The 26,402-nt window shown below is 33.9% G+C and overlaps 1 protein-coding gene across 2 annotated transcripts; it reads left to right on the top strand.

Annotated features, from left to right (window-relative positions):
* The first annotated feature begins 979 nt into the window (after positions 1–979).
* On the top strand, positions 980–24,549 carry LOC117323533 (neutral alpha-glucosidase AB-like). 2 transcript variants are annotated; one of them, XM_033878807.1, is made up of 22 exons: positions 980–1,013; positions 4,573–4,677; positions 5,435–5,677; positions 6,153–6,320; positions 6,953–7,067; positions 8,143–8,269; positions 9,231–9,327; positions 9,710–9,811; positions 10,004–10,082; positions 10,588–10,761; positions 11,015–11,076; positions 11,403–11,480; positions 12,671–12,873; positions 13,114–13,337; positions 13,980–14,076; positions 14,750–14,910; positions 15,412–15,661; positions 16,110–16,186; positions 16,585–16,773; positions 17,185–17,294; positions 17,624–17,724; positions 18,452–24,549. In XM_033878807.1, the coding sequence occupies exons 1-22, from the start codon at positions 985–987 to the stop codon at positions 18,562–18,564; spliced, it is 2,904 nt and encodes a 967-aa protein (XP_033734698.1). In that variant the 5' UTR covers positions 980–984; the 3' UTR covers positions 18,565–24,549. The 2 variants fall into 2 exon arrangements, with proteins under 2 accessions (XP_033734698.1, XP_033734699.1); XM_033878808.1 differs by having other exon boundaries at positions 7,010–7,067.
* Positions 24,550–26,402: the final 1,853 nt, after the last annotated feature.

Here is a 26,402-nt window from a genome sequence, read left to right on the forward strand (position 1 = left end):
TAACCTACATGAGGTTTAGGTGTGGAGTATTATGAAAGTATAGTATAGAAGTGTCCATAAATGTGGAAAATGTATTTTCAAACATTGATTTATGTTATTCATGTACCTTTGACTCTGAACAGAAATACCGCGAAAGAATTCGGATCTATGAAAGATTGTGTAAAAGAACTGAGAGATAGAGATAGTAGAGTCAAAGATGAGTTAAACTGCATCATAAAGATAACAGATTATCATGAAAGCATTGTTTTACAAAATAATCCTCTTGTCCCTGGTGGAAGCACTTCTACAAAGAACAATATCAGTGTTATATAATAAATTGGGAATAATTCTGATATTCAGATCAGTAATAGAATTGATGCTGGTTTCGGCTCCTTTGTGAGCCATTTGGTCGAAACTCATTCAAAAATGCACTCCCTTAAACTACGTCCATATTCTAAATATTTCATTTGTCCATGACATAAGTTGTCGCTGCTAATGAACCCCATGTAATTTATTTCCTTGGTCTGGAGATCCCACAGGAAAGCTTTCTTTTATATCAGACTTTTAGTGTCAAATACAGATACATATGTACATGTATATATAAGAAAGTTCAAACTGATGCACGAGCTGGCTTTAATTGAAATAAGTTGGTGTATTTTCTAACAAGACTCTTACCCTTGCAGAACACCTGGTCAAAATATGTTTGTACTTTAAAAAAAAAAAAAAATAATAATAATAAATAAAAATAGAAGTATTTAATTCCTGTCCATGGTGAGTGTCGAACACCTTCGCCAAGATAATTCGATCATTTCCAAAAAGCTAGTATAACAGGTGTTTTTATTTGCGTATTTTATCAAATGCTTAGTTCTTATTGTAAAAAAATACAAACACATATTGCTTTGTACTTCTTTATAATATTTAACGAATTGTCTTCTAAGCGAAGTGCACTTTTTTATGTTCCGAGAATTACTTTAGTACGAAACTAACTTTATATATTTACCAAAGATGGCGAAGACCACGCAAACTTCGTCGTGGTAAGTTTCTTTCAAATGTAGATAGTTTAAGATGGAAATATAGCAAACAGAATTTGTTCAATAATTACACGGTGTTGTTTTCGATGTTTCGATTGAAATGCAAGTAAAAGAATCAGTAATGTGTTGTTGTTACACCGATAAATAACGTGGCAGTTGACCGGCTTTGTCGTAACAAATCAATCGGAACTCTTCAGTTTTGTGTGTCGTGGTAGCATTTGGTTGGCTGATATTGGACGATAAATAAATTTTCAGTAGAGACGATGCCCGCTGTTCAACTGCAGAATTTTGATGAAATTTGACATTTGTAATAAAAATATGCATTATTCTACATTGCATAGGAAGATCTAGCTTAAATCTTGAAAGGGAGTGACTTTCCACCGGCAACCGGTTAGCTTTCAGATTTCCCCTTTCTCGGCCACTCAATGAAATATTCATAATCACCAGTAAGAACACAGATTAAGAGCACACGTTTTGGTTTGTAGGCCTATATGTTATAAGTGATAGATTTACGATTCAGATGTGTAAAATGTCCCTGGAATATTTCTATGTGATTGATAAATCATTGAATAATAAAAAGAGGAAATATACTATATGTACTGTATTCCCATGTTGGATAACTGCCTGGTATTGTTATTTGTAACCAATGCAAGTTGCCAGATAAATAGTCTCGTACTATGAAAGCACAATACAGTATTGTATAAACAAAACCAAATATCCATGTAGTATATATTTTGGAGTGCCATTTTCATTGCATTGCCTGTATATAGTAGATTCTAGCCTTGAACTTGCCTCTCTTCATGTCTTGAATGGACGGTATCCATTGAACAGGTTGAGGAAAACCAGCAACATTTGTATAATACATGTACGCAAACTTGCCTTATATACGCAAGTTTTAATATGCATCCGTTACTAAAAATACCCCGAATTGCAGTAAATTGCACAATATCATTTAAAGTCACACTAATTCAAAAGATGTTTACTGAAAGCATTGGCTACATATATATATAGAAACTTGATGTTACTTTACCGGAAGTATTGCATCATTTTTTGGTACTTCCCTGCATGAAATTAACTTTCATTTTTACATTTTGATGATGTTTCATGACTAAATAAATATAACTTGGACGAAAATTTTGTGAAAGTTAAGTTTAAAGTGATTGTAGCTATTTTTAGTAACAAAGCTATACTTTAATTAGCATAGGCAAGTCTGCTTATTTTATATGAAAGTTGGAGGTCTCAAACCTCCTGAAAGGTACGTTTGCCAATTGACCATCACTCATCCATCATTTTCTACACTTATGGAGCCTTAAAAACCAACCACATCATAGCTTGCAGATATATATACCCCGGTAACAGCATTTCAAAAATGACATGAATTAATGTGTTAAAATGCAGCTTGCTGCTGTGAATTTGTAAAATTGATTTTTTTGACAAATAGAATTCAAAGTTCCAGGTTTTATCTCTAGCAGAGGTATTGGATTAGATATAATTGATAATAACCTATGTACAATATTCCACAAGCGTCGCTGACCTACCCCAGAAACTCAATGGCAAGTTCTGTCCTTGCACGGAAGTATGTAACCCTGGTATAATTACCAGTGTTCCAGCTAGGTCGGGTTAGCAGGGCGCGGCGCCCTGCCCCTAATTCAAAGTTAGAAATGCGCCCCGCCCCTTTTCCTGTAGTACTGCCCTTTTTCTAAGTGTCATTGATGCTCATTTTGCCTCGTATACTCTAAATCCGATTTGCTGAAGCCATGCAATATACAGTCAGTCAGTCACTAATTGGCCACATGTAACACTAGTCCCCTTACCTGTGTTTAGACCCTTATCCACGGTACTGATGTACGCTGCCTGAGGCAGTGATCGGTCAGCTGGGGATCGAGATGGTGTTTTAATAGATTCATTTAACCGTGACGAGTCGATACTGACGATGGGATCGGTTGGTAATCCAATTAAATCATAATCACGACGGCTTTTTGAAGATTAACAAAGTAATGATAATGGATGGAAATGTTGTTTTACTTATGTAAACAACTTTTGACAAGACCGAAAAGAGCCGCACGTTTGTCGTAAAGTTATCCCATGAGCACGTGTGCATTGGCGATCGATCTATATATCTTTGAAATTTTCTTCACGTGACAACACGAAATCCTTCTGGTTTTAACCAAGCAACTTTTAGGTAAATGATCATGAGATCACTTTCCAGTGATTTTCCAGTAATCAAAATGAGCTTTCGGTTGATTTTATTTGATGAAGTTTGGCGGGACGCCGGAAATGGTTCGTTGTAAATGCAGATGTCGCAAATTCCTTGTTGGATTGCGGATTTCTATACAAAATGTTTATTTTTCATAAATAAATAAAGGACATATAAAAATATCTTCTCATGTGAATAATGGTTGCAAAAGTTTAGTTTATATTGTGTTATTTTCGTATCAGAAATGCCGACTCTGCATTAACTGCGGGTCATGTGATAGCCAAGTGAATACATTTCTAACAACACGCGGGGACCGTTTGTTTACGAGAGCAACGGAACAAATGTTTGATCAGAAACTTGCGAATCATAACCGGCTCTAATTCGTTTACCATTTCTTATAAGTAATTCAAGAAAATGTTAACTTGCTATAATTTCCTGATTTTAGTTTACCGTTATTTCTAAAGAGTCTAAAGTGAAAGTAGAAATTTACCGCCGCTTACAAGATGCATCGTAGTTATTTGGACGAAGTTTATTCAGATATTAAATAATAGAATTTCTTTTACTTAATCATTTTTTCTCGTATATGCTTGACCACATTTTCTCCTTTGCTCCATAATATCTTCACTTACAATTAGTCGTCTTACAATCACAACGGACAGACCAGAGACCTATATTAATTAGTTAGTATATATATGTAGGTATATGGACAGACCAACTTCTTGTTGAAAATATCGCTCTGTTGACTATAATCTGATAGTAACTTTTTGATTGGACGTAATTATCGTATATGGATTCTATCAATACACCCTTAAATTGAAATAATGCTAATATCATTTTATTTTTGAATTACTCTAGGTCATTACTTTTACCATCAAAATTTAAAACAATATTTGAAGAATAAAGAGAAGAAAGAAGATATTTTTACACACAAACGAAATAATAAAAAAAAATCAACATATTTCTATTTGTCTCTATGAATCAGGTCATATGTAATGCATGAATGTACTCGAATTGTCCTGTAAAATAAGGTAGAAGATAGGTAGGCCTGGAAAAAAAGTCGCGCACAAAAATGCCCTTTTTTTAGGCAGCGCCCTGCCCTTTTCAAATCCTAGCTGGAACACTGATTACTAGCTGTAATATACCACTCGGTTTTACAGCATGGTCGGTTGAGCATAAGTCTAGTATAAGCCACACATCCTGGGTTTGATCCCTAGTGGGGCATTACATGACCTTTTTCATGCTCTATATGTCTGTGAATTGAACATTCAATGGAATATTGGAATTACTTTAATATTTGAATTGAAATACTGAATTTGTTCATAATTATAAATAACAATTATTACTTAATGAATGCATGCCTTTCAGGATGGCCACGACATTGCACTTGATTTGCTGTTGTTTGCTGATATCCAATATAGTTGCTGTCAGCAGAGATAATTTTAAGACATGTGATCAGAGTGGGTTTTGCAAGTAAGTACCGTATATATATATAGTTGCTTGACACTTGAATCTATATGGTACATTCAAACCTAAGCCAAGGATATATTCTTTCTTTGTAAGAAATGTAACATTTTCTGTCAGGATAGTAAATATTTGTTCAAACTTTGCTAAATTTAAACATAACATTTCTACCTGTATGTTGAACAGAAAGAAAAATATAACCTGAATACTCAGCTAATGTCATACTTACCTGTTTAGAATGTAGGTGATATATTGTATATGTATTACTAGACACCACAGGGGCGTAAAAATGTTTTCTAATCACTAGCCCAGTACCAGTGAGAGTATTCACCAAAAATCCACTGTCCGAACTAAAAATCTACTCGTCCAATTAAATATGGGAAACAATTATAAAATTAAAGATTCAATAAACAACATGTTCAGAAAGATACTTGCATACATGTGAAAAGCTATGATAATAATTGTGATAATGGGAGGTCTTACATGATCATTTGACACAAATGACTCCATATTATTCAGATTTACAAGGTTTGAATATTGCCAAGAATTTCAAGGTTAAAAGTGTGTTTTGGACACTCCCATGAATAGAATTGAATTAAATTTTTTCTGTATCTGTTGAAACACCATGGGAAAGCCTAAGCTGAAAATTTGGTAGCCTCTGGCATCGGGCTTGTGGATTTTTACACCCCTGTACCAGAGTAAAACATCATAAGTATAACACTTTAGTTTAAATTTGTCTTTGTAACATTATAATTCCTATTTTCAGACGCCATAGGGCAGTGCCATCAGGAGAAAGTCCTTATGTAATTTTGATGGACTCGCTTAAAATACAAGCAACAAATGTGCAAGTTCAATTATTGAATACTAAAAATAATGTAAGACTGCTACTAGAGCTATATGGCTTACAAGAAAACACAGCAAGACTGAAAATAAACGAGCTGAATCCTATTAAGCCCCGGTTTGAAATTCCCATCGGAGATGTTTTGGTTGGTGAACCCAAGCAACAAGGGTAAGTACAACATATATATCATTACTTTAGAGCATGGTCTGTTGTAATGATAACCAAACACATTCAGATTGTAACATACATATATTGTATATACAACATGGTAACTCAAATGAAGAAGAAACAGAATTTCATAACTCAAGTCCTGATGATCGAGCCTTGCAATCAGGATCTTTAACACCATATGGCCATGCCAGAAAAACCTGCAACTTACACCACTACACCAAATCCACATTCTTGTACATAATTTTTTGAAATTGTTAACATTCTCTTTATGTTTTCTCTAAAAATAAATGACATCTTATCATAAAAAAAGTTATTGAGTCATAAATAAACCCGTCTATAACACTGACTCTATTCTTAATTTTTGATTAATCTATGTTGCCTTTAAGAATAACAACTCAAGAGTTAGAAAACTGAAAAATAAGAAATTTGTTCAGTGCCATTGTATTAATACATTTGTTTCCCTTATAAATAGGATAAAAATTATCGACAAAAATGATCAGAGTGTGACATTTGGTCTCGAAAACAACAAGGTAGTACTGACAAGCAAGCCATTCCGTGTGGACTTCTTCACGGAGGGGGACCATGTGGTGGGTGTCAATGCACAAGGACTGCTCAAATTTGAACATCTTCGCACAAAGCCGTAAGTAAAATTTCAAATGATCAGTAAATGTTTTGCTTTTAAAGTAAGTGTCCTTTTTATGTTTATTGAAAATTAAGAATGTGTTTTAATTGTTATGTCCATTGAGATAAAACCTTTTTGTCTCATTTTGGGAAGAAAATTGGTAAATTGGGAAAGACTTTTTTAGGAGTAAACTGCAAAATTTGGGAATTTGGCTTAAATGTGAAATAATATCAATTGGGAATGGGCCCATTAACGGCCCCAAAAAGCCCTCAGAAACAGCCCCGATTGCTGATAGATTTTTGGGACATTTACTCGATGTTGTTGCTTTTTTATCTTTTTTTTTGTTAACGTTTTTGCAATTTCTTATTTCTTCCTCATCTTTCTCCTTCTGTCAAACATTCATATGCCTGAATAATTTTGATGGTAAATTGCTTGTTACTCTGTATGTTAAGCTATATAATGGCATTCATTGCATATATCAGTAACTAGATACAGTCAATGTATTGTGTGTGGTGATGGTTATTTAACCTGTGTGACTACACTCTTTACTCTCATTTCCTATGCTTCCTGTTTGTTGTGGTTCCACTAATATTGCACGTTGATATACTTAACCAGTACAAAGGGCAACAAGTCCGTTTCTACTATTTTAGGGGATGGTTTCATAGAGTTGGTACTGGGATATATTCATGGTTTTCCGAACCTTTCAGAGAACCAAAACCTGCTGAGCCAGACAACCAAGAAAAGCCAGAGGGAGAAGAAAACAAGGTATTCCTTTTCACACTCACTTCTTGTGCAAAAAACCTTCCATTCCTCATTTTAGCTCAATCAGATTTAACAGTGTGTAGTTGTCCTTCTGTTTCTCTGTCTATTTGGCCTTTCTTTGTTTCTGTAAAATAACTTGAGCTCCTGAAAAAGGTTTGTTTTTGATCCTTTAATGCAGGGATTTCATTTGAAGGATGCGTTTACTTCAGAGAACAATATATATTTTTTACTTTGTCTGCTTTGTAATGCATATGCTGACAGTTAGTATAGGTTACTATTACTGTCAGGCTGTTCGTCATATATATATTCTCTGTCAGGTCTATAAGTAAACAAATATTTCAGATTGATTGATTGCAAATCGTAAGTTAAGCATTTTATCATTTGCTGCTGATAGTGTAAACATTATATTATACAAAGTTTGTATCGCTATCCATTTGATATCCCGATTTCTAGTTTATCGTGTCGCCTGCGAGGCATGGCGTACACTTAGGGATCTTGTGTCATGTGTCAGACACACTTTAGTTTTCCCGAATTTTTGTCCTTACCATTTACCACATCTACTTGTAACTTAATGTGTCGCTTTGTCATAATGAATTAGATTGAGGGCGAACCCCATGTCAATATTTTATTTTTTTCTGAAGTTATTACCTTTTGCACATAGGAACTTCTTGTAATTACTTGTTTTCCGTACTTTTTTCGCTACTGCTTCATACATCAATTTCTTACTTGATATGTGGCTTGATCATATTAGATAACAGATTGAGATTGAACCCCATGTCAAAGTTTCATTTTTTGTTGGAGTTGTCCTTTGCACACAGGTAATCACATCAGTTTTTCATCCTTTTTTCAGCTACCGCTTGCCACATCAAATTGAATCACTGGATGTGGCTTACTCAGGAAACTGGAAGCATGATGCTTTTCATATGGTGCTCATGATAATTTTAAAATGACATCCTTTCAATTAAGTGGATGCAGGTGACACATCTACTTCAGTGGAATTCTAGTATCTCTTAATATAGATGAATACACATATTTGTATGTAGGAAAAATGATAAACGGTGTTGTTTCCATTATCCAGGAGGATGATGAGGCAGAAGAGGAAAATAAAGAGGAGGAAGTTGCAGCTGAAACACAAGATCAGCAATCTGAGGAGCCTAATTTGTGGGAGGAGTCCTTCAAGGGATTTGCTGACAGCAAACCCAATGGTACAACACAATCACCATCATGTCACCATCAAATCACCATCGCAACACCATCATATTACCATCATCATCATGTCACCATCACATCACCATCGCAACACCATCATATTACCATCATCATCACATCACCATCACATCACCATCATATTACCATCATCATCACGTCACCATCACATCACCATCGCAACACCATCATATTACCATCATCATCATGTCACCATCACATCACCATCGCAACACCATCATATTACCATCATCATCATGTCACCATCACATCACCATCATATTACCATCATCATCACGTCACCATCAATCACATCACCATCGCAACACCATCATATTACCATCATCATCATGTCACCATCAATCACATCACCATCGCAACACCATCATATTACCATCATCATCATGTCACCATCACATCACCATCGCAACACCATCATATTACCATCATCATGTCACCATCACATCACCATCGCAACACCATCATCATGTCACCATCACATCACCATCGCAACACCATCATATTACCATCATCATCATGTCCCCATTACATCACCATCAAATTACCTATTTTACCCAGTCTTGTTATAATTATGTAACAGAATAATAAAAAAAAGTTAAAAGAAAAATTATTTCTAAATTGTGAATAAAATGGTGGAATTATTGGGTTACCAGGTTTAATGCAGTATCATTATTTTTGTAGACAAAGAAAGAACAATGACTACTTCATAATCTTTGTAGATTGTGGATGGAAATATAAAAGTTTCAAAATGTCTCTGAATAGATTCTTTAGTTAATGACCATTTGTTATGTCCAAAGAATGATAGTAAACTTTTAATGAAAGGCATCTTTTTTGTTTGTAATCAGTTATCTTGGTTACATGTATAATCTGGTGATAGCAATCTAATTCATATGAATTTTTAATATTATATCGGTGCATTTTACATCATTGCTTAAACAGGTCCAGCATCAGTTGGAATGGACATTGGATTTCCTGGCTTTGAGCATGTGTATGGTATACCAGAGCATGCTGAATCACTTGCATTGAAATCAACCAAGTAAGTATTTTTGGCGTCAATGATTTCAAAAGTTATTTTCCCCAGCTAGTTCTGAATAATATAGTTTGTGATTTAAGTCTAAACTTCAAAATGGCTGGCATCAGTATTTGATAGTGTGGAACTTTCAGGAAAGTATTTGATGGCCTTGGACTTACAAGTCATTCCTACAGAATATGTACTTCAACTGCATGTACACATGTATGTGTTAAAGCTTAATTTCTATCACTGCCGCATAGAATTTAGTAGGTATGTACAAGTTTACTGCCTGTCTGACTCCATCAACGTTGGATATATGATGTACCATTTGTATGATACTCATTGATACTTCTTCTGTTTATCTTTTGTGATACCCTAGTTCATACATAATTCTTTTAATCTGCAGAGACACCGACCCCTACCGCCTGTTTAACTTGGACGTGTTTGAGTATGAATTATACAACCCTATGGCCCTTTACGGATCTGTCCCCTTGATGATTGCTCACAAGTAAGTACAGATGTATTTTAGTACAGTATCTGGTATGTAAAGAACAATTTAACTATTATACAGCATTTATTGCATCCCAAACCTCAGAATTTCTGTTAAGGGTACCATCATCCGTAGAATGAAACATTTTGGAGATTTTGTTGTAAAACATTGGTGTTGATGCCCATGAAAATATCCTATTGCCTTTTTTAGTGAGAAAAGAACAGTTGGAATATACTGGAACAACGCTGCCGAGACTTGGATTGACATTCGATCAAATGTAGCTGACAAGGTAACTGATATTAGCAGAACAAATATGAGACATTTTATGTAGGACTTTCATGTATTAAACATTTTATATTGAAAGGGGGATAACTGATGAGACTCTCCGGCAATAATTTTCAACTTTTGATTAAAGGTATCTTGTGTTCATTTCCGATTAGAAGCATGCTGTATATTATATGCATAGAGTATGTATATAGGCAAAATAGTCATCAGTATTAAGTCTTTAATGCAAAGAATTGTTATTCATTGTTTGAAGTGAACTGTAATATGAAACAAATACAAACTGTATTTTGTCAGTATGCCTGGTACTTAGCCCTTCAAAGTCAATTTCTTTTCATCATCAGTGTTTCAAAAAACTTTTATGTTGTCCAACAATAGGTGGTACTACTCTACATTGAGGGACAAAATTTATATGTAGGGTCCTTAGGCCTGTTACAAAATGAAGAATAGAATTTATGAGCAGTTATTTGATAAAATTTCTACAAATAATAATAAATTACTTTTTATTTCAGACATTTTTGTCCAAGGTGGCTGATCTGGTGAAGGGAAGTTCTGATATTCCACAGACTGATACTCACTGGTTCTCTGAGAGTGGAATCATTGATCTATTTATAATGATGGGACCATCACCAAAACAGGTCTTCAAACAATACGCTATCCTCACTGGAACCACACCTCTACCACCGGTAAGTTTGAAATTTGTTTCTCTGTTTTCTGTATAACTGATGTTTATCCGGTTGTGTATTTTTGTGTTGGGTTATTTAAAGAGATTATCATAGTTTTAATACACAATTCTGACATTTAATATACATGTAGAAAAAAACCATTCAAACATTCAAATTTGTTACAGAAAGAATAGCACAAAATTAACATCATTGTCATATTTCTAAAGACACTGTTGAGGGTAATTCATCTTAACAAATTTGATTTGTTTTGCAGTTGTTTGCCATTGCCTACCATCAGTGCAGATGGAACTACAACGATCAGGATGATGTTAAAAAGTAAGGACGCTTCCATTGTTACAGGATAACTGTTGTTTAGTGTCAGTAGATATGTATATAATTAATTGTTAAAATAATACGCTGTTCAAAATTCGTCAATTTTATACAATCATCGTATTCATTGGAGTTATACTTCCATGGATGGTTCATTATGACACTATGACAATTAACATTTTTGGTGAAGTATAAATGGGCCGTGCATATCAGAGGAAATAATAATCATTTAATTGCTTTAGTGTTTATGCCACTGATACACATTTACAGTATATAATTTGCTGCATGAGCACCCATATCTCGGTGTAATTTTGTAAACTTTAATCTTTCAGTGTTGACGCTAACATGGACAAGTTTCAGATTCCATATGATGTCATTTGGCTGGATATTGAACACACTGACGGTAAAAGGTAGGAAACTTCAGATATATAAAACTCTAATTATAAAACTTGTGTGTGGATTCAATCTGTAGATTATCAGATATATGAAACTATAATTATAAAACTTGTGTGTGGATTCAATCTGTAGATTATCAAATATATGAATCTAATTATAAAACTTGTGTGTGGATTCAATCTGTGGATTATCAAATATATGATTCTAATTATAAAACTTGCGTGTGGATTCAATCTGAAGATTATCAGATATATGAAACTAATTATAAAACTTGTGTGTGGATTCAATCTGTGGATTATCAAATATATGAATCTAATTATAAAACTTGGGTGTGGATTCAATCTGAAGATTATCAGATATATGAAACTCTAATTATAAAACTTGTGTGTGGATTCAATCTGTAGATTATCAGATATATAAAACTAATTATAAAACTTTTGTGTGGATTCAATCTGTAGATTATCAAATATATGAATCTAATTATAAAACTTGTGTGTGGATTCAATCTGTGGATTATCAAATATATGATTCTAATTATAAAACTTGCGTGTGGATTCAATCTGAAGATTATCAGATATATGAAACTAATTATAAAACTTGTGTGTGGATTCAATCTGTGGATTATCAAATATATGAATCTAATTATAAAACTTGGGTGTGGATTCAATCTGAAGATTATCAGATATATGAAACTCTAATTATAAAACTTGTGTGTGGATTCAATCTGTAGATTATCGGATATATGAATCTAATTATAAAACTTGTGTGTGGATTCAATCTGTAGATTATCAGATATATATGAATCTAATTATAAAACTTGTGTGTGGATTCAATCTGTAGATTATCGGATATATGAAACTCTAATTATAAAACTTGTGTGTGGATTCAATCTGTAGAAAACTTGAAAGCCTGCATATCATACTTCTGCCTAGACTATCTCAAAACCTTACCCAAATTCACCTCATATATACAGGCATATCATTAACTTGTAATAAATTATGTTAAACTGTGAGTTTTATTGTTTGTATAGATTAGATTGATAGCTATAGCTATTTCTTAGAACGTTGATGATAAGGAGAATGCAACTTATACTACTTTAAAGAATTTATAAGGCAAAGTACATGTAACTCGGTTTAGTTAAGGGATTCGATGATGGATAAAGCTGGAAGAAATGAAGTCACTAATTATAAATGTCATTTTCCAGATATTTTACATGGGAGAAGGACAAGTTCTCTCACCCTGAGGACATGATCAACAATGTAGCCTCCCGTGGGAGGAAAATGGTCACCATTGTAGATCCTCATCTCAAAAAGGACGATAACTTTGGTGTATACGCCGATTGTAAAAACCATGATTTGACTGTTAAGAACAAAGATGGAGGCGAATATGAGGGCTGGTGCTGGCCAGGTATGGAATCTATTTATAAAGTTCTGGTCTAAATTTTTGGCACACTTGATTCTGGTGTGAATAAAAAAAAAACACTTTAGTCACTGGATTGCTTGGTCATTGCATGAGAACTGGGTAAATCATAATATTGATAATTTGGGAAACTTATTTAACCTTTACTGGACAATGTTTATAGATCTGGAGGAACAGTCTTCCATAATTTTTGATACCTTAAATAAACTATGTGATGTTGTGTTAAAGGTTCCTCGATCTGGCCAGACTTTCTTAACCCAGCAATCCGGAAATGGTGGGCGAGTAAGTTCGCGTACGATCAGTACAAAGGAAGTACGTCCGATCTCTACATCTGGAATGACATGAACGAACCCTCTGTATTTAATGGACCGGAAATCACCTTCCACAAAGATGTGAAACATTTTGGAGGCTGGGAGAACAGAGACATCCACAATCTCTATGGGATGTATGTGGTAAGTGATTCACACTCTCGTATAACTATTCTCAGGAAGCATTAACACTCATGTTGACCTGGGCCATTTTCGTTTTTGCGGTCCAAACGGTTGGTCCAGTTAGATCGGTGTTGTTAGTTTATGAAATAAAGACGGACCTGGTGATTTTATATCGTTTTCAGACAAGCCTTGAAAAGGACTCCCAAGGCCTATATTAACATTTGCAGGTCCGTCAAGATATTTGTTTGAAATATTATATTTAAAAACTGACAAACCGGTTTGTCTGCATAAACGAACAGGCCCCTGATGTTTCAGAAAGCACAGGTTATTATCGCAATCAAATTTTGTGCAATATATATCTGCTACTGAAACTTCACATATTGTAGACCTTGCAATGTTAAAACATTACTACATTAACTGTGTTAGATAAATAAGAAAGTGATTTTGGAAGAATCTTTCATCAGCATTCATTTCCTGGAGTTAATCAGCTTATAACTTTTCAGTGTAGAAGTTTTCACGTGTTGTATAGACTCATGAAAAATCTTGTCATTGATTACGGGATTTATTCTAAATAGAAAAGATCAAAATGATAAAATAAGTATGTCTTCTGTATATGGTATTGGGGAAAATGTATTTACCTGAATTATTTGCTTTATGAATTAGCACCATGCTACAGGAGAAGGAATCAAGCTGAGATCTAACAATGAACAGCGACCATTTGTGTTGTCCAGGGCTTTCTTCGCTGGATCACAGAGATCAGGTATATACATTGAGATGTGTGAACAATTAGACCGTAGAAATATGTGTTACTGTATATAGCCATCGAATGATAGGAATTTATGGACCAGCGTCAGGGTGTGGAATAGAGATATCCAAATGGATGGATTTCCACATAGGGACAAAATTCTCTACAAGCCTCAGTTTTTACCTATTTTGGAAAAGAAATGAGTCAAACTTTTTTTTTTCTGCTTGTAATAGATTTGAAATTGAAAGAGTCATGTCATTCGGAATAGACCATACAATTACAGACTTGTTATTGAAGACATTAAATTGTACAAGGACAGAAAATACTGTAACTATTGTAGATTAAATACAGCATGTAACCACATTTGATTGTGTTCTTTCCCTTAACCTGAACTTACATGGGTATTTTGCTATCACCTCTTTTCTCTAAGTTGTGACAAGTTTAGAAATCATAGATCATCATTATATAAGATTATCAAAATGTCCTATATATGCTTGTAAGTAAACCTCGTCTGTCTGCAATATAAGTTAACATTGTGTTATTGTTTTTAATAAAATAGCTACACATCATATTGAAGGTTTAGAAACTGTCAATTTTAATTCAAAAGCCAAACAAAACACTCTTGATGTCAAAAGAAGATAAATGTTTGAACAGAAAGTAACATACGTCATGTGTAATTTTATTTTAGGGGCTATATGGACAGGAGACAACATGGGAGAATGGTCTCATCTTAAGGTGTCTAACCCCATGATTCTCTCTCTCAACTTGGTGGGCATCACATTCTCAGGGGCCGATATTGGAGGTTTCTTCAGGAACCCTGAACCAGAACTCATTGCCAGATGGTACCAGGTATGTTATACCGAGTGTTTCCTAATTGACAGTTAAACACAGCACATGCCTTGTAGAATTTCAACCTTTACATCTGTTTGCTTACTTAAAGCCTGCAGAAAATTTGTTCTTAAAGCCTGTAAAAATTTGTTTTACGTCGTGGAATTATCAATACAGTCTTCATAGTTTAATGTATATTTTCTATTGGAGAGAAGCCCAAATACATTAATTCTTGGAGGGGGGGGGGGGGGGGGGGAGTCTACATTAATACACTTGGTAAAAAATAGTTTTATTAAAGTACACCACCTCTGTGTTTTTGTAAGCAAACAAATCCTGCCCTGAAATGTCAACTTTCATAACAGATTTGAATTTTCCATAAATTTGTGAAAATTAATGTGATTTCAATAAGTTCCTACAGTGATGTTACTCCATACAGTGTTTAAATGTAAGGGTAGTATTGTAGTATCCCTTAATTAACAACATTCTGTAATTTTTTGTGTGTTTTTTGCCCTTGACATTCAGGCTGCAGCGTTCCAGCCATTTTTCCGTGCCCATGCTCACTTAGACACCAAGAGGAGAGAGCCGTACCTGTTAGACGAGAGACTGATGAAGGTATCCCGTGATGCTATCCGTACCCGCTACACCTTCCTGCCTTTCTGGTATACTCTGTACTACTTGGGTGAACGTGATGGCGGACCTTTAGTTATGCCTTTGTGGGTTGAATATCCAGAGGACAAATCTACATTCCAAATGGATGATCAATATTTATTGGGTTAGTATGGACGATGTTGAATTGTTCTTGCTGTGATGGAATATCACATACTGAAATCAGCTGAGTTGCTCCATCAAGTATAAAGCTGAGGTCTTTCAATCTTTCAATGATACAACATTGTGGAAAATTGTCAAATTTCATGGATACATTTCTTCAAAGGGGGAAAGCCCTGTTCATTCTGATTTAAATATATATATATCTATCCAAAAGATTTTAAGACCAATAAAATTTAACATGTTTAATCGACTGATTTGAAACTTAAGCAACATATTTTGTGAAAATTGATATATTAAACTATTAATTGAAATTGATATTTTTGTCTTATTGGGAGAGGGAATAAAGTTAGCATGTTTTAGATAAATAAAGTTTTCAAAATTCAGTACTAAAACTACTGTACAGTCCTGTCTATTACTTCCCCTGACATTACTGATGATGATTATTTCCTCAGGAACAAGTATTTTGGTGAAACCTATCACAGAGGCAGGCGGAATTGGAACCACAGTCTACTTCCCTGGACAAAATGAGGTAAAGGGCTTGTCTGAAACCACTTCAAAATATGATTGATTTGACCCTACAGAAGTTATTAAGATTATGATTTCAGATTTCAGTGATATTGAGTGTAGGATACATTTTAAGTTTTGGAAACCTGAAATCAAATTTTGATCAAGGATTGATTTTTACATCATTTTGAATTAAAGAAAAAGCAGTAAGATCTTAATTTGAAGACATTTTTTTGAATTTAATTTCAAGATTCAAAAGTAAAATTTATCAATATTTTAAAGAAAGTAGTCTTTTAACCACAGAAAAATATATGGATATTAGAAATTTAGTAAAGTTTGGGAACTTTGACATTTGCAGGAATGAAAAGTGATGTTTAATGTCGATAGTAGAAGTATAATTCTCTCCTGTTCATTTTTCTGTAGATCTGGTATGATATCCTTACCCAAGAGACTTACAAAGGGGGAGCCTCCACATACATCAATGCTGCCCTCGAAAAGATACCTGTATTCCAGAGAGGAGGATCCATCATTCCACGGAAAATGAGAATCCGCCGTTCCTCAGGACTTATGCACAATGATCCATTCACTTTCGTTGTCTGTCTAGATAAAAAGGTAATACCACAATGATCCATTCACTTTCGTTGTCTGTCTAGATAAAAAGGTAATAACACAATGATCCATTCACTTTCGTTGTCTGTCTAGATAAAAAGGTAATAACACAATGATCCATTCACTTTCGTTGTCTGTCTAGATAAAAAGGTAATAACACAATGATCCATTCACTTTCATTATCTGTCAAGATAAAAAGGTAATAACAGGAAAAAATTCACCTGTTATATAAAAAATTATAATGTAAAATATGTTTAGATTAAAATGTTGTTGTTGTAATTTCTTTATGATTGACTGATGACAATATTTCGAAGGTATATTTTGAGTATCAATAATAATGAAATGTGATTTACATATTTTCATGACTGATAAAATTAAAAACAATTATTTTGTAATGTTTATTGTTTTTCATAGGGCGAAGCTGAAGGTGATGTTTATGTTGATGAATATGACTCATTCAAGTACAAGAGTGGTAAATTTATCCTCAAGAAGCTCACATTTAAAGATAATGTTTTTGAAAGCAGGTAAGTCTTTTTGAAATATTCATGTACTCATCAGGCCCGATACTTGTTTTGTTCGTTTGATTTTTGTCTCCTATTTTAAACCTGTTTGTCCACCTTTCATTTGTTTTATTGATGAAATTATTATAACATAAAAAATATAAGCATACAGTGTTACCTAGCTGGATTTAGTTTGTATTCATACAACTGGAACTTTTGGAAGATAATTTGTGTTTTGTATGGTGCAGTACAAAAAGAATCTACCAACCGCTAGGCTCCTACTATATAGGAACCTTACAACAAGCATCACTCTTCATAACCTAATCAATGATTGTCAACATTTACTTTTTCAGTGCTGCTGATCCAAGTGGCAAATTAGACACTAAAGAATGGATAGAAAGAATAGTCATTGTTGGGTACCCACATCAACCAAAGGCTGCCACTTTAAAATCAGGTACGAGATCTGGAGTGTGATTTCCTATGTGTTTATCAATAGTTGTAGTCCATGGAAACAGAGTTTGTAATATAGGTATCCATGGTTTCCAAAAGTAGATCTAATGGAAGTCTTGTTGTTTGTTGGTGTAATAATGAAGAGCTCATCATGTGACACAAATAAAATGTTGAAGTAATTTATATAAGCATAATAGTTCTGTAACAATAGGGGAGCTATTAGGTGAAATATCTTCTGTTTATATTCTAAATTCCTTTGTCCCTTGACAATGCCTCACTTTTGGCCTTTAGTTGAGCGTTCGACCCTGTGAGGAAGGCTTTGGGTTCTGTCCCCTGGCCGAGACATACCAGAGTCTTTATAAATGGTAGTTGCTGCTCCTGCTTAGCGTTCAGCAAATTAGGAGTGGTACGACTGGTTCACTTGTTGTCAGTATAATGTGACCGGGTGGGGTGTGCTGCTGGGTGTCTTCGGCAGTATGCTTCAGTGAGGTAGCACTCTAAATCGGCAAAAGATCCGGCCTATCACAAGGAGACTTAACACAAACATACCACAGCCTCCCAAAACACACATACGCACTCATCACACGCAAACATTTCGCACGCACGGGAGGCCGTCCTTAAATGACCTTAGCTGTTAATAGGACGTTAAACAAAATAAACCAAACCAAACCTTTGTCTATAAGAATTTGAAATACATAAGATGTGTAATAATGTTTACCTTTTCTTTTCAGGAAAAGGTACGCTGGTGTCTTTGGACACAGTTTACGATTCAAAAACAAAGACGGTGACTGTAAGAAAACCGGGAATCAATATAGCAGATGATTTTACTATCAAGCTGAGTTAATTGTTGGGTGTCGCTTGACCTATTTTTGTACAACAGAAGTAGTCTTGGGGCTTATCTGAGTCAGCTGATCGTGTGATAATTCATTCCACTGATTAACGTAATATATATCTGTCACATCTTTCATCTTTCTATCATATTAAAACAATCAAATTCAAAATCTTAAGATGTTTATGAAATACCGAGAGGAATAGGTCCATGTGTAGCAAAATTACCACTAGGAGGCTCCTTCTCTACGAGGCACGTCAAATAATGTCAATTTCTAACAAACTTACAATAATGATTTTCAGTATTATCAAATCCAAAGAGAATTACAATCCTTAACATGTAGTAAGAAATTTTAAAATTGTAAAAGTGCTATCGTAGTGCTTTGTGAATCTTTTTGTTTAAGTATATTTTCGATGGTACAATAGACATAGCAGCACCCTATGGTCTTTACTTGTATAGTATATTGTGATGTCTGGTCATTATTAAACAGCTTTACTCACTGTTGGTGATAGTACACATTGCTAAGGGCTGTTTAGGGCCTATAATGAGCTCCATTTCCCTAGTGAAAGAAATTATTTCCTATTTAAGCAATATTACCAAACATTTTTTTTACTCCTGAAAATTTCCTTGGCAATGCCACTACCAGTTAATTTTCTTCTCAAAATAAGACAAAAGGGTCCAATCTCAGACCAGCCAAAATAGTACTGTATTGTATCTATTTAGAGAAATATCAAATTCTGCATTATTTACCTGATTATTTTGCACTTGTTGGGAAACAAATATAGTGTTCTTATAGGATAAAACCTATAAACATGTGATAAGCCTTGTATAGGTATATCAAAGTTTCCCTTGTGTTTAATTATGCTCGGATATTTTCTTTTTAAGATAAGGACACTTAATTAAGATAAAAAAAATAAAAATACGGATGAAAAAAATTAAGATAAAAACATAGATACTGTCAGATGAGAAATTGAGAAAATCTAGGTGAAGATTGGTTCTCAAGTGTAAAGGAAAAATTTTCATGGTAAAGAATTTGAAGGTTTTAATGAGGTAGAAGTTTGAACACCAAAACTGTCCATTATATAACTGTGACGATGTGAACTATATTGGAGGTTTCTGTCTAGTATGCAATACTGAATGGAAAACAATGAGGTGACAAAACACAGCGAGATAAAACATGACTGTTTTATTTAAAACAGTATAAATGATCTCAAAATATGTATACTAATCAAGTTAACTTTGGCGGAGCATAACAGAATCTTCAATTTCTTCCATTCATTGAAACTTTAAACAAGACTTGTTATATCTGGTGTCGCAAAAATCCTTCTTAACTTCATAAAAATCCTTCGGAACACAGAAATGTAATTAAGATTATCTGTGTATTTGTAATTTTTATAGTGCTAATTAAACTTATTTGGTTTTGCCATTCACGTGAAACTTTGTGCTGGAGGTTTGTAATGTTGTAAAGATTTTATTTAGAAGTGCTCACAAAATGGTGATACAGTTATCATCAAGTAGGGTGTGTGTGTGTGGTAGGGCTAAACCAAAGCTAAAGTTTTGTTGTTGTTGGTATTTTTTTCTAAAATTTTGTTATTGGTACCGTAAATATTCGGGTATAGTGCGCACTCGCGTATAGTACGCAGGTACGTTTTTGAGGTTCATTTTCAAAAAAAAAAAAAAAAATGAACAATTATTTTTTTCACTATTCAACTGAGCGGTAGATGAATTGCACTTGTCTCCTCTGATTTATTTTGTAGATATTTTAGAGATGTTTAAGTAGGTCTTGTTTTAGCAGACATAAAATATCTTTAATTGTAGGTATCAGTCACAATTATTTGAGCATAAAATTTTTCTACAGAAAATTTATCATATTTTTTTTAGTAAAATATGTAATACTTAAAAGTAGAAAATCATTGTTTATTACAACAAGTGCTATAATATTATTTATGTGTTCAAAGAACTGGAAAGTAAAGCTATTCTGCATGTGTCGAGTATTGATAAAGAAAATATGTCAGTTTAAAAAAAAATTTAAACTCTGATGTGTGACGGCATTCTCACGGAAGTTAAGTTTATTGTTAATTCTCGTTGATTATAGTGCTAATGTTAAAGCCAGTGTACTAGATTAATTACATATCATTTAAACCCATTTTTGAAATCTGTGGTAAAAGTTTGTTTTTAACCTGATAACAACGATAAAAGTCTATATAAAATCATATAGCAATAAATCATCTCATTTTAAACATGTCATGTAGAAAAAGGAAGAGATGGGACCTTAATAAGATGTTTATTTCTTTGAGGACCAATCGGACATCAACTTTACATTGAAAATGAAATTTTACATGAAAAAATTCAAATAAGTGGCACGGATATTAATGTTTTATGGGAAATCCATTGTAATCATTTGATTAAAAAGTCCATGGAAAACATTTTTGGATTTAAACATCAGCATTGAAGAGTAGGTATGTAAGGTTTTCATTGATACAGAATTGTTACCCTAGTAGTTTAATATCACAACCAGAACTTTTTTACCCGGTTCAGTAATTATAGATAAGAAAATGGCTAATGATTTGAAATCTGATTCTGTCGGCTGTGAGTGTAATATATTATATACCGAGCTTATTGCTGATTTATACAGAAATACCTTTATTCAAGATACACCCGTCCTGTATAGGATTGGTTACAGTTTTATCGGCATGTGTATTTAATACAGACTAGAATCAGCTAAACTGTATTTGTAGTAACTAATTAGGTATAAACCACATTTAATATACCTGGTAACTAACATAAACTTTCTTGAATTTTGATTTCTCAGTGTTGGGGAAATATTGTCACGTGTATTTGTTAGGGAAATATTGTCACGATATTCCAGAATCTGTTCAGGAAATATTGTCACGATATTCCAATATCTGTTAGGAAATATTATCACAATATTCCAGTATGGTTTTAGATATTAAACCTATTAAAAATGTAGATTTTTTTTTTTTTTTTTTTTAATTTTTTGGCCAGAGAAGTAGCTTTGATTTTGCTTTATCTTAAAGCTATTTGATGAATTAAAATTGGAGGTGTAAGATACGATTTTTCATGAATTTTAGTAAAGCTTAGAGAATCTAGAGGAGAGGACACATTTTACCTGCTCGCACTTAAAATTATATAAATGGTGTGATTGAAATAGCATTGTCGAGCACTTTATTGCCTATGTATTTGAATGAAATATTGGCCACAGAGTTAAATATGAAAAATCCTTGTTCCTTTTTTTCGTAAACATGGGTAAGTCACAATTTAAGTATGATATTGTTATGATTGCAAAATATGATTTCGTAGAGTCTTGCACACGTTCCAAGTTGTTAAATTTTAATTGGTACGTATCATATATGTGACGTAGAGTGAAACTGATTACTGGTAATTATTTGTGTCTGCATAGGATATTAAATTGATTAAGAATGAATGTAGTAGCCATGGTGACAAGGTATAACGTGTATATGTGTAAAAGTAACCCACATAACGGGTAAAAACCGGGTCATGAGATTTCATTGTGCTGTCTTTTATTTATGTTACATAATAATGCTTTGTACCAGCATTATCCATTGAGATGGCCGTAGTCACAGCTGTTGTTTTTCCCAGTTGTAAGCGAGAATCCTGTATTTTGTTTCTTCACTTGTGTTGTGTATCACAATACATTTTTGAAAAATTAAAGTAAAAATATTATCTAAATGAAAATTTGTTTCATAGTCCTTCTTCCCCTCTCCCTATATTGTTCTCAAAATTATTATTTGGTTGACGATATGTCTGTAGTCGGTTGACAATGTTGGCAGTATATTTTTATGATTTGCCTTCATTCATATTTTACGTGTAGTTACAGGGTACAGGTTGAGTGAAAGAGCATTGTTGTGAATAAATGATTATTTTCTCTTTCGAATAGTGTGCACGTTAAATTTTGTAGAATTTGGATATAAAGAGGAAAAAAATACTATATTGCACTACAGAGGGAAGTTGCAAGTAAGTCGGGCAAATATCTGTTTTGTAATTTTTGAGGTGTTAAAATAGATATAAGGTATTTATCCAGCAATAAACTCATGCTCAATCGTAAGCCCACCCATATCTGTGTTGCAGTTTTCAATGTTTATTCACTTTAAGCCTTACGTCTCATAAGCATACTAAAAGATTACATCATATAATTTACAATCCTTAATATATAATACAAATTAACGAAAGATGGACAGCATTAATATCATATACAGCAGATCTATAAAAATATATTATATTGAAAATATACATAACGGAAGGTTACAGATGTTATGACATTTCTGAGCGGCATTATCGAATGGATGAGTGCGTGTAGTCAGGGGATAGACGGCTATAATGTTGGTAACCCTAGAAACTAATAGTTAATATGTCCTTCAATAAGCCTAACTGTAGTTTGAGTTGAAGTTTTAGTAAATGAAAAACACAGTCATTAGATTAGAATTGTGTATTATGGAGACGTGTATTAATGTGTCTGTGACTGTAGATTTCATACTCATTAAACAATTCATTCTTTTTAAATAGTGGAATTGGTTCGAGATGTAGCTATACACAAGCCTATAGCATTAAAAATGTTCTATTAATATACATTTTGGTTGATGTTTGTAAACAATGCTACACGGAGAAAGCCAAATGGATTCACGTGGACGCAAGTTAAAAGTCTGAACATACAGGGTTCTGCTTATGTGCAATAACATATACATTCTTGTAAGACCTGCCACGTTGTAATGTTATAATTTTGCACCGATTTAGGAAAAAATGTTTGCGGACACTTTTAATTTTCGTAGTTAATGGAAAGTCTTATTTTTACGATATGTATCTCAAAAATAGTATGGCTTCAACTTTCCAATAGTGATTTTTGCATTCATAGTTGCTGTAATCAAGATAGGATATATTGGTACGATCTATACCGGTATGATCTTTCTGGAATACTGTCACAATTAACACACTTTGTATTATGAGGATATACCGGTACAATATTTCTGGAATACCACTACAATAAACACACTTTGTATTATGTGTTAATTCTAAATGGTCTTTAAGGTCTCTGCCAAATCTACTGTCGGAGATTGTTGACTGTGTACAGGATCTTGTGTGTCTACATGGTGTCGTGAAGCTAAAGTGTGAATAGTTTAAAATGAGTGAAAGATTTCTATATTGTTTAAAGTTCTATGGTAGTGAAAGATGTCTATATTGTACAGAAGTCTTTTGCACTTGTTTGTATTTCTATAATTCACCCTTGGACTTTCATGCAAATTTTTCAGATGTCTTAGTGGAGAATATGGAAAGAGAAATATATGTAGAGTGTATTTCTTAACAATTAAACAAAGTGAATTACCAGGTATTTGCAGGCATCATTTTGTATGAATAAAACCTTAAATACTGTGTACCAGGGACACAAAGCATTTTATGTGAGGGGCTTTTCTGGTTGTTGGATGTGTTTTGAATGTCATGCTTTCTATTTTGGGTTTATCGATAAAGAAAGTTGAAAGGTGAAATTTGAAATGAATTACGTAGCTAGATTCTTTATTTTCATCAAAACACTAGTGTCAATATTGGCTTTAGAAGAAATCTTATTAAAAAGAAACCTCTTAAATGAGACCAGTACATTAAACTGACCTCAAAAAGGCTCTGGTTCCTCTGAAAGTGCAATATTAATTATCGGAGATTTGCAATACATGTACTCAAAAAAAATCCTGATGTAAATTTTAAAGCTGATCATGTATACATAGAAAATTTGGTATTCTACCATGTGGCACATAATGTTTATTTTTTAGTGTTTTTAAGGGAAAACAAATAAGATGTATACAAATAGTAAACAGAAATGTGAAATAGACTTCGGACATTTTCTAAAAGTTTATAAATGATAGTGCACCTGTGGAAGAGAAGTCATGATTAATTTGTGTAGATGTTACCCGATTACAATTGTGTAAATCAAATATGTCAATGTTACAATTACTAAATAAATACAAAACAACAGAATTGTGTTTGTCATTATTATGTTCAATGGAGATGACTTGATAATATGAAGGGGGTTTCAGTACCATTGTGTCTGTTGGTTTGTTTTGAGAAGCGGGCTGGTCTGTGCTGTGTCCTTGGCCAAGACACCACCAAAATTGCTGTGGATGACATGCGACGGTCCTCTCGTATGTTGTTAAGTGAGGTAGTCACCAACTACTACAAGGAGACCCCTCCTCAACATGACACTGGCTGTTCATGGGCCGATAACAAACAACACAATTTACAGTAAAACTTTTGGTGTGATGTATTGGGGCTATTACAGAATTGTCTGGGAGAGATTGGAAGCTCTTGTATAAACAGTTTGATGATTGATGTATGCTTTTCCAGAGTTTTCCATCTAGTAACTATTATTAGGACCCTTTAGTAATCACCGTATCCATCAGTCTGTCTCTTGGGCTATCTAGCACTTTTATTTCATTGCAATAACTTGAGTTCCCTTGGGCAGATCGAACTCAAACTTAATACAGTGCTTTCTTATTGAAAGTGCTTACTTGAGAATTCTTTTCTGCGTTAAAGGTCAAGGTCACAGTTGCTAAATATAGAAAATCGGTTTCCATGCAATAACTTTAGTTTGCTTTTGTCAATCAAACTGATATTTCAAAACAATCTACTTCATACAGTGCTTCCTTATTGGAAGAGCTTGCTTTTAGCGTCAAAATCCAAAGGTCAAGGTCACTGTCACTAAATAGAAATAAACAAATCATCTTCCATGTGGCCAGTCCAACTCAAAACTTCTTTCAGTACTTCCATTCTTGAAGTGATGACAAAGATCAAGGTCACAGTTACTATGAATAGAATTAAATATCCCTGCGATTTGACAGTATAGCGGGAATTATTTGTCTCAATTGACACTGTACGACGGTCGTGCGTTGCACGGGGTACGTGTATGGGTACGTACATGTGGTAGTGTAGGGTCATATTCTAGCTGCCATCTCAGCAGTGCGGACGAAGCAAAATTTGTTCTTATAACTATTTCGTTTTCGATCTTGGACAGCTTTGTTACTCGGTAGGTTTTCCAAGTTTTGGTATAGCTATAATGGCTTGTTGTAATAACGTTTGTCCTACGTTACCCCTAGGTTTTCCTGTTATGGGCAATAATTGTTTCCCACCAACTGGATACAGATTTCCGGGGGCTATCTCCGGTTTTTTCTGGGCGACAGGTGTTGAACTGAACATGGGGAGTTGTTTGTGCATCATAGTCATACGAAGCTTCCATACAGCTATTGTTCTTGTGATCATGTGGAGCCAATATATTACTGGTTATCAATGGATGATTAAACACCGACTGCTAAATTCAGGCACGCTAGTACGGTAAATTTATATTTGCATTTGTGTTGTTATTTGGGATGGGGTGGAGAGAAGACAAATTTATATTGTTATTTGGGAAGGGGTGGAGAGAAGACAATCAACTTCCTTGCAATAGCATGAGTTTCCTTGGGGCAGATCTAACTCAAACTTCATAGTGCTTTCTTATTGAAAAGTGCTTGCTTATTCATGATAAACGGTGATATGGGCAAATGGCTTCTTGATGATTACTGGGTATGGAGAATATATAGCCATATGGTGGGGCCTATACTGACCTGTCAGTGCTCTAGATGTGAATTATGTTTTTTGCAAATTTTCACAAAATGACAGGCTGTTGAACTTGTATCGGTGCACTTTATCATACTCTTAAATGCTTACCATCAAATATGAAGTCTTCTATATGGTAGAAATCCGTGTGGCATTCTCCCATCAACAGATACAGCTAATGCATGTCAAAATGATTCTGATATATTGTAAATCATTTAAAAAAAGTTTTAATTACAATT

Source organism: Pecten maximus, chromosome 3, assembly GCF_902652985.1.
Source record: "Pecten maximus chromosome 3, xPecMax1.1, whole genome shotgun sequence".
NCBI lineage: Eukaryota > Metazoa > Mollusca > Bivalvia > Pectinida > Pectinidae > Pecten > Pecten maximus.

What these genes read in the sequence shown, in the direction of transcription:
- LOC117323533 (XM_033878807.1), top strand. Translation starts at nt 985, where the DNA reads ATGGCGAAGACCACGCAAACTTCGTCGTG. An exon ending in TGCTGACAGCAAACCCAATG is followed by an intron (nt 8,270 to 9,230) that starts GTACAACACAAT and finishes TTGCTTAAACAG; the next exon opens with GTCCAGCATCAGTTGGAATG. An exon ending in GATCAAATGTAGCTGACAAG is followed by an intron (nt 10,083 to 10,587) that starts GTAACTGATATT and finishes TTTTTATTTCAG; the next exon opens with ACATTTTTGTCCAAGGTGGC.